The sequence below is a fragment of the Cyrtonyx montezumae genome, unplaced genomic scaffold, assembly GCF_038088225.1.
Source record: "Cyrtonyx montezumae isolate F1298 unplaced genomic scaffold, pur_monq_1.0 scaffold_6, whole genome shotgun sequence".
NCBI classification, from domain to species: Eukaryota; Metazoa; Chordata; class Aves; order Galliformes; family Odontophoridae; genus Cyrtonyx; species Cyrtonyx montezumae.
Genome location: NW_027072067.1, coordinates 10,026,672 through 10,042,122, shown reverse-complemented (window position 1 = coordinate 10,042,122; position 15,451 = coordinate 10,026,672). Strand labels below are relative to the sequence as shown.

At 60.4% G+C, this 15,451-nt stretch overlaps 2 protein-coding genes across 2 annotated transcripts; one reads left to right on the top strand and one right to left on the bottom strand.

Moving 5' to 3' along the window:
* Positions 1-917: 917 nt before the first annotated feature.
* GNAT1 (G protein subunit alpha transducin 1) lies at positions 918-4,128 on the top strand. The gene is made up of 8 exons (XM_065749596.1): positions 918-1,071; positions 1,565-1,607; positions 1,957-2,098; positions 2,172-2,329; positions 2,398-2,526; positions 2,601-2,730; positions 2,806-2,959; positions 3,140-4,128. The coding sequence occupies exons 1-8, from the start codon at positions 966-968 to the stop codon at positions 3,328-3,330; spliced, it is 1,053 nt and encodes a 350-aa protein (XP_065605668.1). The 5' UTR covers positions 918-965; the 3' UTR covers positions 3,331-4,128.
* Positions 4,129-4,214: 86 nt separating this feature from the next.
* Positions 4,215-14,933, bottom strand: GNAI2 (G protein subunit alpha i2). The gene is made up of 9 exons (XM_065749595.1): positions 14,764-14,933; positions 9,475-9,517; positions 8,960-9,101; positions 8,493-8,653; positions 6,642-6,770; positions 6,052-6,181; positions 5,662-5,815; positions 4,748-4,948; positions 4,215-4,629 (listed from the first exon to the last, which is right to left on the bottom strand). Exons 1-8 carry the CDS (start codon positions 14,879-14,881, stop codon positions 4,758-4,760), a joined length of 1,068 nt encoding a protein of 355 aa, XP_065605667.1. The 5' UTR covers positions 14,882-14,933; the 3' UTR covers positions 4,215-4,629; positions 4,748-4,757.
* Positions 14,934-15,451: the final 518 nt, after the last annotated feature.

Genomic DNA, 15,451 nt, shown 5'->3' with positions numbered 1-15,451 from the left:
TGGAGCGCTCCTCCCTCTGGCGGCCACGATTGGTACTGCAAGATCCCAGCGGAGGAGGGGGCGCACTAGGGACAGCGCAGGATGCTGGGGGTGGGGGATACGGGACTGCCAGGGGGGACACTGGGCCGGGGGACACAGAGGGGTGTTCCTGGGGACACGGGGGTGGTTTGATGACAATGAAGACACGGTTGGGGTACAGTGACGGTGGGGGAATAAGGGGCATGGGGATGCAGGGAGGTACCTGGGGTGGCCTGGGGACACCAGGATGCCTCCTTGGTGCACTGGGGGATGCTGAGGGGTGGGACGTGGGGTAGGTATCCTTGGCGATGCTGGGTGAGGCCTAGAGACACTGGGGTCTGGGGCAGGGGGCACTGAAAAGAGCTGAGGATACTGTGAGGGTCTTGGAAAGGGCCTGGGACACAGGGGTGGGGATGACACTAGGGGTACAGGGGTTCCTGAGGGGACACTGGGCTGGTTCACAGGGGGGGGATGTGGGGATGGTGGGAGACATCCCCACTTATAGGGCCATATCCGTGGCCTGAGGACAGCGGGGATGTCCCTGGAATGGGGCCATATCCATGACTAGGGACAGGGGGGACATCCCCACTATAAGGCCGTGGCTACAGCTGGGGACAATAGGGCCATCCCTGCCATGCAGCATAGCCATGGCCTGGGGACATTGGGCCACCATGTCTGGGAGGGGACAGCTGGGTGCCCTCCCCGCAGAAGCGCTGACGCTGGGAGCCAAGGGATTGCTGAGCTCAGCCTGGGGCAGATTTTGGGGCTTTATCCGGAGTCTGGCTTAAGCTGCGCTCCTTGTCCCTGTCCTTGGCCCACTTGGGTGGCAGCAGCGGCTGCAGTCGGGTGGTGGGTGAGCGCTGGAGGCGGCGGGGGGCTGGCGCACGCTGCCCGTCCTGGTGCTGACCTCCACCGAGCGGGCGAGCCGGCGGGCAGCCGAGGCGAGGATGGGTGCAGGAGCCAGTGCCGAGGAGAAGCACTCCCGTGAGCTGGAGAAGAAGCTGAAGGAGGATGCTGAGAAGGATGCCAGGACTGTCAAGCTGCTGCTGCTGGGTAGGTGGGCTCGACTCCGGAGGATGCTTGAAACTCCCTCAAGTCATCCTCATTCTCTGAAACCCAATAGCCTCAGACTCCCCAGCATTCCTGAAGCTCACCCCATCCAACACCCCCACACCGCCGAGCACCTCAATCCCATCCCAGCATCCCCAGATCCCTCCATGTCCCCCCAGATGCTGCCCTTGCTTCTTCCCAGCACGGTGGCTCCCTCTCTCAGAGACCCCCTAATTCCCCTGGTGGTACTCTTATGGATATCATCTGTCACTATGTCCAGGCACTGACTTCATCTCCTCTCAATGCCCCACTGCTGTGTCCCCATCCCCACCTCATCCTCATCTTCATCCTCATCCCCAGCTCCCCCAGCACACCCCTGCCTGAATCCCCAGCAGCACCACCCCAGTGCGCTCCCAGACCCAGCTGCTGCTCTCCCTGTGTTTCCCTTTGTCCCCTCGTGGTGGTCACCTCTGTTGTCCCCTCTCTGTCCCCACAGGAGCAGGGGAGTCAGGGAAAAGCACCATTGTCAAGCAGATGAAGTAAGTCCCATGGGCAGTACTGTGCCATCTCCCCATCCCATACCACAGCCACGGAGAGCATCCACCCCTCAGTGCCCCACACTGCAGCAGTGGGTTCCTCTGCTTTATTATCCAGCTCCTCACGTGGCCCCATCCTGCAGTTCAGTCCCTTGAGTTCTCCCATCCTATAAGTCAGCCCTGTGGGTGGCTCTACCCTATAGTTCAGCCCTATGAGTGCCACCACCCTATTATACACTCATATGGGTATCCCTACTCACCAGTTCAGTGCCCACAAGTGTCCCAACCCTATAGCTCAGCCCCATGGGTGCCCTCAGCACCTCACTCAGCCCCACACCCCCATCTTGGGCAGAATCATCCACCAGGATGGTTACTCTCTGGAGGAGTGCTTGGAGTTCATCGCCATCATCTACAGCAACACACTGCAGTCCATGCTGGCCATCGTGCGTGCCATGACCACGCTCAACATCCAGTATGGCGACTCAGCCCGCCAGGTGAGGAGGCCCCGGCATGGGGCGGAGAGCTGTGTCCTGGTCCCTGTCCCCGCTGAGCCCCCATCCCTTGCAGGATGATGCCCGCAAACTGTTGCACCTCTCGGACACCATTGAGGAGGGCACCATGCCCAAGGAGATGTCGGACATCATTGGGCGGCTCTGGAAGGACGCGGGCATCCAGGCCTGCTTCGATCGGGCCTCCGAGTACCAGCTCAACGACTCAGCTGGATAGTATGTGCAGGGTGGGCAGGTGGGTGGGGGCACCCATGGTGGGACGTGCCTCACGCTGTGCCCACCAGCTACCTGTCGGACCTGGAGCGCCTGGTGACCCCTGGCTACGTCCCCACCGAGCAGGATGTGCTGCGTTCCCGTGTCAAAACCACCGGCATCATTGAAACCCAGTTCTCCTTCAAGGACCTCAACTTCAGGTAAGGGCTGAGGTCCCCAGTGTTGGGGCAGTAGGGAGTGGGGGGATGCTGAGCCCCCTGGTCCCGCCCTGCAGGATGTTTGACGTGGGGGGACAGCGCTCGGAGCGCAAGAAGTGGATCCATTGCTTTGAGGGAGTGACATGCATCATCTTCATCGCGGCGCTCAGCGCCTACGACATGGTGCTGGTGGAGGATGATGAAGTGGTAGGTGGCTGTGCCAAGGGGAATCAGGGGGCTGTGGGGTTGCAGGGGGGCTGATGGGCCTGTGTCCTCCCATAGAACCGCATGCACGAGAGCCTGCACCTCTTCAACAGCATCTGCAACCACCGCTACTTTGCCACCACCTCTATCGTCCTCTTCCTCAACAAGAAGGATGTCTTCCTGGAGAAGATCAAGAAGGCACACCTCAGCATCTGCTTCCCTGACTACGATGGTGAGGGAGGGCACAATCACCCCCTGGGGGGGGTGGTTTGGGTGCTAGCACCCTGTGCCAGACACCCACCAGGTGTTCCCAGCACCCTAAGCACCCAGCTTATTAAGGTCTGGGCTATGGGGTGATGGCAGGGGAAGGTATGGGCTGAAGGGTGCTGGGGACCCATGGCCCTGCTTGTAGGTCCCAACACCTATGATGATGCTGGCAACTACATCAAGCTGCAGTTCCTGGAGCTGAACATGCGGCGGGACGTGAAGGAGATCTACTCCCACATGACCTGTGCCACTGATACTGAGAACGTCAAGTTCGTCTTTGACGCTGTCACTGATATCATCATCAAGGAGAACCTCAAGGACTGTGGGCTTTTCTGAGCCCCAGCCCCTACGGCCCCCCACCCCCCCATTGGTGCCCCTACCCACCCTCTGCCACTGCTTCTGCATGACCCCAAACCCCAGCAATGTGACCTGTGCAGCTCCAGAGCCTCCCTCCAGCCAACCCCCTGCTTGCATGCACCCCTGGGTGCTGGGGGACACTGGGTGACACCTGGTGTCCTGGGGCATCCCTTGGTGCTGAGGGGTGCTGGATCCCCCTAGGGACATGGGATGCCCCTGGGAAAGCTACCACAGCACCATGAAGGCATCCCCAGGTGACTGCCACACTGCAGGGGACCCCCCCAATCAGAACACCCAGAGGGGCTCTGAGCCCACACATCCCACCCCACACCCCTAGGGAACCTCAGATTGCTGCCACCCCTTCCCTACAACCCCGCTCCCCCCTAGAGCCCCGCAGAGGAAGAAGAAAGCAGCCACATCACCCCTCACATCGACATGGAGGGGGTTGGGGGGAATGTCATTTTTTTTTTCCTTTCTACATTTTATTATCTCAAACCATGTGAACAATTCAGAAAAACATCCCGTAGGAAAAGCAGGAGCTGAGGGACAGAGAGAGGGGAAGGAGGGCAGCCCCGTACAGCAGGGTCTGCCCCCCAGCACAGCTAGCCCTACCTGCTAGGCCCTATTAGAAAGGGGCAGGGGGGCACCAGCCCTCTCCCCCCAGCCCGGCGCCAGACAAAGGGGACCCCCCTGCAAGGCACACGGTTTCGGCATCACCTGCACGAAGACGACGCGACCACTTAGCACTTGATGCTTTTAAATAGTTTCTTAAAAAGGTTTCTTTAAAAAGCAACGTAAACCAAGCTTGGTGTGTGGGTGTGTGTATGTGTGTATACGTGTGGGTGGGTGTACGTGTGTGTGGGTTGTTTTCCTTTTTTTTCTTTTTTTTTTTTCTTTTCTGGTTATTAAAAGGAATGTTTTCGGTCGTGTTTCCTGGGGGGGTCCCCTCGTCGGCCCCTGTGCTGCCAGGAGCTCTGCAGCCCCTGTGAACACGACATTTTGGATGTAAACGGTGCGGAACCAAATAAAAAGGAAAGGCTGGGGTGGTGGCGACCGGTTACAAACCAAGAGAGAAATCCTCCTGTCCCCGGCCCAGAAGGCGAAAGTGGCACGGGGGGACACTGGGGGTGAGTGGGGACAGCCCTGGGTCAGGTGTCGCAGGAGGTGTGTCCCCACTGCTGCCACCACGGCCATCACCAAAACGTCTCTTTAGAGGGTTGGGGGATGAAACCAGAGAAGCAGAATCGCTGAGCGAGGTCCTCCCTTCGTCGGTGCGTCCTAAAAGAGAGCAAGCCATGAGCGGGCTGGGTATGGGGTCAGGGGGGGTGGGGGTGCCCTAGGCTGGGCAGCAGGATGGGGATGGCCCTCGTGGGTTTTGGAGGGGCCCCGTGCCCACCTTGCCGCCCTCAGAAGAGCCCGCAGTCCTTCAGGTTGTTTTTGATGATGACGTCAGTGACGGCATCAAAGACAAACTGCACGTTCTTGGTGTCGGTAGCACAGGTGAAGTGTGTGTAGATCTCCTTGGTGTCCTTCCGCTTGTTCAGGTCCTCAAACTTGCTCTGGATGTAGCCAGCAGCCTCGTCGTACTTGTTGGCACCTGAGGAGGCAGAGACAATGCTGGGGATGTGCCACAGCCCCCCAGACCCCAAAGAGCTTTGGGTTTAGCTCCTACTCATCCTCCCCCAAAGCTGCATCAAAGCTGCTTCCCTAATCTAGCCACGTGGCCATGCTGGGACATAGGTCCCAAAATACCACCAGCCTGAGCACCATGGGGAGGCAGGGACACCACCATGCTCACAGGGTGCACAGCACAGCCCCAGGGCTCCCTCACTTCCCGTCCCCATCTCAGCCCCCGCAGCTTCCTAAGCCTCTTATTCTTCTCATCACCTCTGCTTTATCCATGCATTACCTTAAGAGTGTGTCCAGGTGCAGCCTGGGCTGCAATAAGACACAAACCAGGGCTGCTCCTAACCCAGCTCCTCCACTCCTTCCCAAAACTCTCCCCTGTCCCCACAGCACCCCAAGGGCCACTCACCTCCACACTGCCATGGGCCACGCTGCTGCCCCCACAAGCTACACCGCACTGAGACCAAAGTGCAATGACCACAGCAGGACCCACACCTCAGGGCCACCACACCAGTCCTAAGGATTCTCTGCAAGGAATCCCAGAGGCTGCTGAAGCAGGGATCCCACACCCAGAGCCCAGAGCCAGAAGAGCCATTGTCCCCATTGCCATTCTCCCCCGGAACCCCAAGGCAAGAGGTTGCTGCAGATGAAGCCCTGACAGGGCCAGCACTGCCTGCTGCGCACCTGTGTACTCCGGGAAGCAGATGGTCAGGGGGCTGTGCACGATCTTCTCCTCGAAGAGGTCCTTCTTGTTGAGGAAGAGGATGATGGACGTGTCCGTGAACCACTTGTTGTTGCAGATGCTGTCAAAGAGCTTCATGCTCTCGTGCATCCGGTTCTATCAGGGAAGGGCACTGCATCAGACAGGCAGGAACGTGCTGCCATTCCACAAGCCACTGGCCATGGAGCTGGGTACTGGGCTTGGGCCAGCTGATACCAAAGCCCACACTGCCATGACCACTCTGCTACACCATGCCAGCAGCCACCACAATGGGGTAGTTGGTCACTGCTGGCAGCATGGGGTAGGGATCTCCTGGAGCATCCTAAACCTGAACTTCCACTCCCCTCACTCACCATCTCCTCATCTTCTGCCAGCACCAGGTCGTAGGCACTCAGGGCCACGCAGAAAATGATGGCTGTCACCCCCTCGAAGCAGTGGATCCACTTCTTCCGCTCTGAGCGCTGGCCACCCACATCAAACATCCTGCAAGGCAAGGGTAGTCTGGGCAGATAGTACTCCAACTCCTGCACCCCGAGCCCTGCCTCAGTTTCCCCAGCAGAGCCAGGTGATGCCCCCACAGAAACGCTGGACTTATATCCTACAAGTGCTGGGCTGGGGGTGCACAGATGGGATGATGTGAGCCACACATCTCTCCCCTTGTGGGCACCAGAGGATGTCCAGGCTCCATGGAGCACCATGTCCTCCTGGATTGATTTTCCTGACTCTCGGATGGATTCTTCCTTCCACTTGGCTGCTGGGGAGGCTCTGTCACCGCTGTGTCCCCCCAGGGCCACCCTGACACACCTTCCGTAGCCCCGGGTGAGCACAGAGGGGTGTTGTGCAGCCTTGGCTGGCAAACCCTATGTCCATCACCAGCAGCAGCTCAGCATCAGGCTGGTGCACTGAGGGGAGCGGAGAAGGGAGGGTCTGCACCCAGACCTACTTGAAGTGCAGATCCTTGAAGGTGAAGTGGGTCTCCACGATGCCGGTGGTCTTCACTCGGGTGCGCAGCACATCCTGCTGGGTGGGGATGTAGTCGGCCCGCGCTATCCTCTCCAGGTCATTCAGGTAGCTGGGGGGGGAGGAGGGGCAGGATGGCATGAGGCAGTGGGGGCACACTGAGTGGCACAGCAGGCCCACACCACGTGGGGTGGGCAAAGCCGAGCCGGGTATCTCCGTGAGACCGCACCGCCAGCCCTGAGCAGGGACACGGGGACACAGCCCGGCAGGTGACGTGGCCCAGGGGAGCAGGCCTGCACCGCCATGACGCTCCGGCCCAGGGAAACGGAAGGAGGAAAGCATTCATCACCACGGCAACAGGCCGCGGCCCAGCGGAAACCGCCGCTGGCGCCGTGCCGCTATAGTCACACGCACAAAGGCCCGGTCCCGGAGGAAGCGGCGCAGCGCTCGGCCCCCAGCAGCTGTAATCGCTGCGGCTTGAGTTAACTGGGTTACGATAAGCAGCCCGCCTGCTGCACGAGGCCACGCTGATGCGGGGCTGTAATCCTGGGCGGACCGGGACGCGGGGATGCAGGGATGGTGGTGGGGACCCCACGCAGGGCGTGGGGCAGCACGGCGGTGACACGGCTGGACCGCACCTCTGTGCAGAACTCAAAAACAGCCGGAAATCGCCCGGCCGCGGCTGCCACAAAAACAGGAAGCGAGCGGCGGGGAGGCAGGGCCGCGCCGGGCTCGGACTCCGGGCCTGCTGTCACCAGGAGGGAAAGGGGCCTGGCTGCCCGGCCCCAAGCCACTCACAGCACGGGGACATTGCCCCGACTGCTGGGTGCAGGCTGGGGCACGAGCGCTGAACGAACGCTCATCCTGGGACAGCCACATGGAAACCGCTTGGCATGGCACTTCCCGAAGGGGGACCCATCGCCCCATGTGCACAGTGGGGCCACGATGGACACCAGGCTTTGAAAGCCCACAGCTGAGCACCCAGCAGCGGCTTTTGGGCATCGTTTTCCCAGTGCAAGAGAGCAATCGTGCTTTAGGCAGATTAACTGATTTATTAAATCTCGTTGGGGATAAACCGAACCAGATGCAGTCAATTTACCTCTCCAAGCCAGCTCTCAAGCCAGCAGAATGTTGATTTCTGCCATATAAACTCATTTGAAAACGATAAAACAACAAAGCAAGCGGTCTTGAGTGCTACACTCAGAATAAACGTCCCCATTTTTTATTTGGGATATTTCCCTGCATGCACAGGACAAGGGGGAATGGCTTTAAACTTAAAGAGGTGAGATCTAGGTAAGATATTAGGTGTAAACTCCTTACTGAGAGGGTGGTGAGGTGTTGGCACTGCTGCCCAGAGCTGTGGGTGCCCATCCCTGGAGGTGCCCAAAGCCATGGAGGGGCACTGAATTGTGGGAGCACCCAGCCCACGGCAGGGGTGGAACTGTATGGTATTTAAGGTCCCCTCCAACCAAAGCCATTCCATGATTCATGCTCCCCCTACAGATGAGCATCCATGGAGCTGGGGCCAGGACCAGCCTGCAGTCCCCATCACTACTGAACCAATCAAGAAAAAAATAAATAGATAAAAGGAAAAACTACCCAGAAAGAAATCAAGCACTAATTATCTTCTTGCAAGCGGAAAACAGCACCCATACAAAGAAGACCCATGGCCAGCATGGAGGGGCTCACATCTGCAGGGAGAGTCCCAGCTCGGATTCTGGTCACTTAAGAGATCGTTGCCCCAAACCCAACATCACAGAACAGCTCCATACCACTGTGGCAGGTTGAGGAAGAGAAAGAAGAGGAGGAGAAGGAGGAGGAGGAAGGTACTCACTAGGCAGCAGAGTCATTCAGCTGGTATTCACGGGAGCGGTTGAAGCAGGCCTGGACCCCATGGTCAGCCCACAGCCTCCGGATGACGTTGGCGAGGTCCTCGGGCATGATGCCCTGCTCCTCTGCAGTGCCAGAGAGTGCAAAGAGCTGGCGGGCATCGTCCTGCAGCAGAACCAGGCATCAGTTCCACGAGCCCCAGGGATTCCCACCAACCCACTGTAGATGCCCACATCAAAAAAAAAAAAAGAAAGCACGGGAATGGCAAAAATCAACTCTCCTGTCCCAGGAAACCCACGACTTTTCCTCCCCACTCCCATCACTCATCCTTTGGGTTTTCCCTGCCTTAGGAGGTCCTGGAGTGTGGGGCAGCAGAAGGAACTGGGCAGGGCCATCTGAGTCCTGGTCCTGCTTTGGGAGGTTCTGCTCCCAGAAGAGATGTGGGCACAGCAGGCTCACAGGGAGACGCACCGCTCTGGAGGAGTCCCCAAAGTCGATCTGCAGGTTCCCCATGGCCTTGATGATGGCCATGATGGACTGGATGGTGTTGCTGTAGACCACAGCTTTGTACTGCCGGCACTCCTCCTCCGAGTAGCCGTCTTCATGGATGATCCTGGGGGCAGAGGACAGGGTCAGACTGTCCTGCCTGTGGTGCCACCACTCACCTCCCTGCAGGTGTTCGCTTTCACTATGAGTCTCTGCTGCCAGCATAACCATGGGCACCCGAGCTCACCTCCCCTTCCACTGCCAGCCAATGAAATATTCACGTGGCTGCTTGCCCTGGAGAGCACGCAGCCTGTGGGAACCAGGCAGCAGGAACGTGTGGACACATGGGATAGCAGAAACCCCATTGGCAACGTCCCAGCCTTTCTCGAGGTGCTTCAGTCACCATGGCACCATTCTGTGCATCCCAAGAGCCTGACCTCAATGTGCCCAGGTGTCCCCAGCACTGCTGTAGGGACAGGGCAGGTCTCTGCGCTACTTACTTCATCTGTTTGACGATGGTGCTCTTCCCAGACTCCCCAGCACCTACGGAAGAAGCAAGGCACAAGCTGTGAGCAGCAGCTCAGGGCTGCCACCACCGAGACCCCCATGGGGGTGCGCTGGGAACCTCAGGTCTCCTGGGGTTAAGAAACAGCCCCAAAAAGCCAGGGAGGTGCCCAGAGAGCTGGAACATCTCCACTGAGCACTCCAAGGGACCTAGCAGATCCACTCCCCCTCTTTGGGGTGGTTATTTCCACTACAGAGTAAAGCACAGCACAGAAGTAGCATTGCCACCAAGGGGTTTCCACTGACCAGAACAGGGTTTGGTTTAACCCTGCTATGCCAAAAAGAAGAAAACATAATGGGCTTCTATAGCAGCAGGTGGGGACAGAGCCCAGAGTGGGACACTGCCTCAACGACACCCAAGGGTTTCTGCATGGCAGGGAAAAACCCAGACAGCTTCAGCAATGTGTCAGCTCTGGTGGCAGTGCTGCTGGCACCCCAAGCACTGGGGATGCACCGCTCTGGCAGGCTGTGCACATCCGTCCCTCCCTCCCTCCCTCCCAACACAGGGAGGGAGGAAGGAGTGAGGTCACCCAGCTGCAGAAAGGGGAAGCTGAAAGGGGAAGCTCAGAGGGACACTGCCCGTCCCTTGTCCCTTCTCTGCGCAGGGACAACAGCCTGCAGCAATTCCTCAACACCAGAGCTCCAAGCAGTGCTGTTTGGGATGCCACATCCCAAAGCACAGCATTTTGTGCATTCTCTTCCATCCATCTGTCCCTGTGGTCCCTCTCTTGGGCCACACTCCATACCAGCCCTGTCCCCTCAACCCACACAGCACCACAGAGGTGTCAGAAGGTCCCCATGTGCCTGAGGCGTGTGCATCACTGTGCGGAGCCAGCCTTAAAGGAGGCCCCAGGCAGCTCATGGCAGGGGAGCTCCACTGTAGCTGCAGAGGGGGAAGAGGATCTCAAAAAATGGAGATTATGCTAAAATTAACCTGCAAGAGCACAGCCTGAGGTTGTGGCCAAGGCACAGCAGTTGGGACATCACTGTCTGTGCAGTGATGTCAGGTATCCCACAAAAGCATTAAGAGTCACAGCCCCGTATCCTCCAGGCAGTGTCCCACTGTCCCCAGTCTGCACTAGGAGGAGCCGCGTGCCCCAGGCAGGACCCAGCATGCACCCGCAGCATCTTTCTCTGCTTATGGGACTCGGTGGATGACACGTGTTTCTCATTTGGCCCAAAATATACGATTTGGCTGGAACCTCGCAGGCTTGACCCGACGGAAATAAAACTGCTCTCGGCTCAGCGAGGTGGATCGGGTTTCTTGCTTTCTTTCCACCCAGAGCTTCCCCTGGCTCCTTTGGAAAAGGAGCCCTGCAGCCAGCCACACCGCACGGAAAATCACTGCTCACAGCGGGGACAGCGCCTGGCCCCATAGAACCAGAACTGCACGAGGGGCACCAAGAGCCACCGCCAGTGCCAGTGCCAGCCCCGTGCCACCTCCACCGGGGAAGCAGTGACAGCAGGGCATTGGTGTGGTCCCCACCGACCCTCTGAGCATCCCCAGAGCATACCCCTGCCCTGCACGTTGTCTCAGCCTGCAGAGCCATCCCTACGGCTCCCCGCTGCTCCCCTGGCTTTTATGGCACTGATAATGGGGTGCAGGCATGACCCCGAGCCCGCGGTGGGAGCCCAGGCCGGGAGGAGCGTGGGTGCGCACGTGCAGAGCCGTGGCCTCCAAAGCTGATGTTGAGTCACAGTAGCTGCAGGGAAGGCATTTTTTCCTTTCATAATCCCTGTTTAGCAGGAGTGCTCCAGTACCTCATTAACTCTAATAACCCCAGCTGGAATGGTGCCACCCCGCAGCACCCAGAGCAGTGGATCCCAGCACGGCACGGCCGGGCAGTGACGTGGCACAGGCACAGCCCATGGCACGTGCAGCAGCTGGGAGCACAGCCACCAGCCTGCCCCGCCACCTCCCTTCCAAATCCACTCCTTCACCTCATGGCAAGCCCAAAAGGCCACCAGAGCAGTCGCAGGTGGCATGGGGTTGCGGGTAATGGGGGAGAGAAGCCACGCAGTGCTCAGGTGTGCACAGGGAAGCCAGCAAGCCATACAGAGGGGACAGGGATGGGGGAAACCTATTACTGGGGTGGGGAGAAGCTCCCAATCCCCGGAAGACACCGGCTGCCGGCCATTCAGCCCCAACACAATCCACAGGCCGAGTGCCAGGCAGCGCGCGCTTCCGGAGCAGGGCAGCTGGTCAGGACACAGCTCCCCAGGGCTGGGGCTGCGGCCCTGTGCCCCAAAGCATCACCCCAATCTGTCCCACAGGGCCGTGTCCCAATGTGGCACAGCAACCAGGGCCCCAGGGATGCAACCACGCTCGTTCCCAGACCATCATACAAAAATAGGAGATGATCGCCCTCAGCCACAGGGGGACAGAGGTTGGAGACGTCCCCCCACCTCCCCATGCTGAGAGGTGGAGAGGAGGGATGGGGTGGACACAGACAGTCCCACACCATCAGCCACGTCCCAGCCACCTAACAGGGTTTTCAAAGCACTGCACCAATAGCTGGGTGAAAGAGGCCCCAAAAAAGAAAAGGAAAGGAAAAAAAAAAAAAAAAAGAAGAGATTCCCTTCGACATTTTCCTTCCTATCTAAAATAGCTGGAAAATTGCTTTAAAAATAATTGCAAAGAAGAAAAAAAAAAAAAGAATCACAAAAAAGCCACAGCAATGCCGTGTGTTTTTCCAAGCGGCCGTCTGCCTCGGTGTGGAGCTGGCTGCCCTCCAGCAGCACCCGGGGCTGCCCAGGCTACGGGGTGGGCGCAGACCCCACGTGGGGATGGGCACATGGGAACAGCCCCTGCCCCGGCACACTGTGGGGGTGCTGGGGGTGTGTGGCTCCATGAGGGTGCAGCGCTGCACCCGTACATCACCCGCTGCCTGCTGGGGAGCACGGCACGGTCTGGGGCTTCCTGGCTAAAAGCACTGAGATGCACCAAAACAACCCGCTATGGGGAGGGTGTTAGGGGCTGACAGTTGGAGGGTTTGGGCTGGGCACAGTTTGAGCTGGGCACGGCCCTCTCCACACCCCCGCTGGAGTTCTAAGCCGGACAAAGCTATTCCTGTGCCTTTTTCCAGGAATGAAGGGAGCATTCTGCTCACTTTCTGGCCCCTGAGATCCCAGGGACACCGCATCTCCCCGCTGCGGCTCACAGGCCCCGTGAGGTTTCCCTTAAAGCCATCACCCCAGTTAAAGCCCCACACCTCCCTACAAGGCCCATCTCACCAAAGGGCTGCAGCAGAGCATGGGGTGGGGAACAGGGAGGAAGGAAAACCCACGGGTGCGTGAGGCAGTGCAGCTCCGTAGAGCTGAAAGCAGCAGCCGGTGCCTCCCTTCCTCTGCTGCTGTGTGCACAGATGGAGCCACAGAGCCCAGCGTTCCCACCCTGTGACAGAACCCTCCAAACACCCTCAGCACTGAGAGCCCTGGCACACAGTACCCCAACGTGCCCCTCATGTCTGTCCCCATGTTGCCAACCCAGTGAGGTGCCCAGCATCCAGCCTTTTTTTTGGGTGCAACATCTGCACCTGAGGTTTCCCAAGTGCTTTTTAAGGCTGAAGCAGCGATCCCCCACACCATAGCCAAGAAATCCCTCTTCTTTCTTCATACCAAGCAGGCAGAGTGTGGTTTAGGGCTGTTAGCACTGTGCCCACGAAGCCCACAGGGTGGCTGGGTAGCGCTGAGGAGTGCATCACCAAATGCATCCAGCTCTGGGGGTGGGGGTCTCCCATCTCTCTGCTGCTGCCCGCCGGTGCTGTGTCCCTGGGTCTGCTCCATCAAGCCAACACAACAGCCAGAAAGTGAGGAACTCAGGGCGGAGGGTGCAGAGCAGCAGGACAGGCATGTGGCACTCGTCCCCCAAATATCAACATCACTTTTGGCAGCAGCGAGGATTCTGCAGGACCTCGGTTTCACTTCTGCCTGGAGCAGGGCAGGACCTGGGGGCTGTGCTGTGCTCTGGGGATGCGGATGCAGTTGGGGGGGCTGCCAGGAGGCGGCTGAAAGGCCCCGAGCCGATCCTCGTCACCATGTGGGGACCCACTGGGAACCACCCAGCTGCTCCCCACGGGCTCTCGAGTGCTTTCCAGACACATTTTGGTTCAGAAAACGGCACCGAGAGCCCAGGGCCTTCAGCACTGTTTACACTTGAACAGCTGCTGAGGTGGGGGAAGGAATCAAAAACGCTAAAAGAAATGGAGCCGTTTCGCTCTATTTTTGGCTATAGAAACCCACCGAAATCAGTAACCCGAGCCTGACCCTGCACCAGAGAGCACAACCACGCTGCCACCGGCCCGCGGCACGGCACGGAGCAGCCCCGCATCGCTGCCCTGGCAGCGCGCATGGCCGTGCCCCATCCCGAGCCGGGGTACCCTACGGCGTCACTAAGGCCGAGCACCGGGCGCATCCCCCAAACCGGGCCCGAGCCCAGGACAGCCCCAGCAGCGGGATCGCAGCCCCACGAGCCCGCCCCGCAGCGCCGCCGCTCCCCCCCCCCCCGGCTGCCGGTGTTTCCGCTCCCCTCGCCCCTCCGGCCCGGCCCCACCGCCGCACCCCGCGGAGGGGCGGGCGGTGTTGGAGCGGATCGGCCGCTGCCTGATTGCACCACGACTTCCTGCTGCTCTCGGCTTCCTCTCTCTCGAAGGCGACGAGAAAAGACATTTTGTGCCGGCGTTTCCCTCCGACGGCAGCGGTGGGGGGGGGGGGGGGGAGAGGACGGGGGGGAGATGCTCCGCCCGGCCCCATCCCGCATCCCGCGGCTGCGGTGGGGGGCGGCGCGGAGACCCCCATCTCCGGGGATAACAGTGGGATGAGGGAAAATAAACTCTGCGTTCCGGGCCGGGCGGGGGGGCGGCTCCAAAGCAGCCGAAACATCGAGGGGAGGGATAGAGGGATGCCCAGTGTTCCCGCATCCCACCCGGGCTTTGCTACGGGGACCCGGGGGCGTGGCCGTCCCCTCAGCACCCCGGGGTGGGCGCGGAGGGGGGAGGGGGAGGGGGCGGGTGGCGATTTGAGAAGGGGACCCCCCAGGGATGGAGGTGTGGGGAGTCGGAAGTACAGGGCGGCCCCAAAAGAGGGTGGGGAATCGCGGGTGCGGGGGCCGCGCCGGGGATGCCCGAGGGGCGTCGATGAGCGTGGCGGGGGATGCGGGATGCATCGGGGAGGCGCGGCGGCGGCGGGGGACGGACGGATGCCCGGAGGACGGCGGTCGCGCTCACCCAGCAGCAGCAGCTTCACCTCCCGCGCCGCCTTCTCGCCGTCCTCCCGCAGGTTGCGGTCGATCATGCGGGAGCGCTCGGCGGCCGCCTTGTCCTCGGCGCTGACCGTGCAGCCCATGGCGGCGGCGCCTCGCTCCGCGCTCAGCCGGCACTGCCCTGCCCTGCGCGGCGCGGGCGGGGCGGGGCGGAGCTTCCGCCGAGGGGCGTGGCCTAAGGCGGAGGGGGGCGGGGATTCAGGGAGAGGGCGTGGCGGGAGGAAAGGGAAGGGGATGGGCCGGGCTGGGGAAGCGGGGACGGGGGACGGGCGACGCAGGGACCGGGGCGTGGTGCGGGCAGATGTGCACCGCGCCGTCGGTGTTCCCCGGGATGCGCGCGGGGCCGCGGTGTGCGCAGTGTCACTCGTGCGTGGACTGCTTTGTTCCTCAGGACAGATGCACAGTGGGCCACGGTGTGACCAGGGCACGATGGAGCACGGTGGGATCAGGACAGATGTGCAGTGGTTCCTTCAGGTCGGACATGCATGGCGCTGCATGCACCGCAACAGGCGCACAGCGGGACGCGGTGTGACCCGGGCTCTCCTGCCCCAGCCCCACCGTGCCTCTTTTAGCCATGTCCCACGGGCGCTCTGCACGGGGCCACCACCGGAGCCCTCACTCTGCGTGGAGCCGTGGGGCCAGGCTGAGCTCCC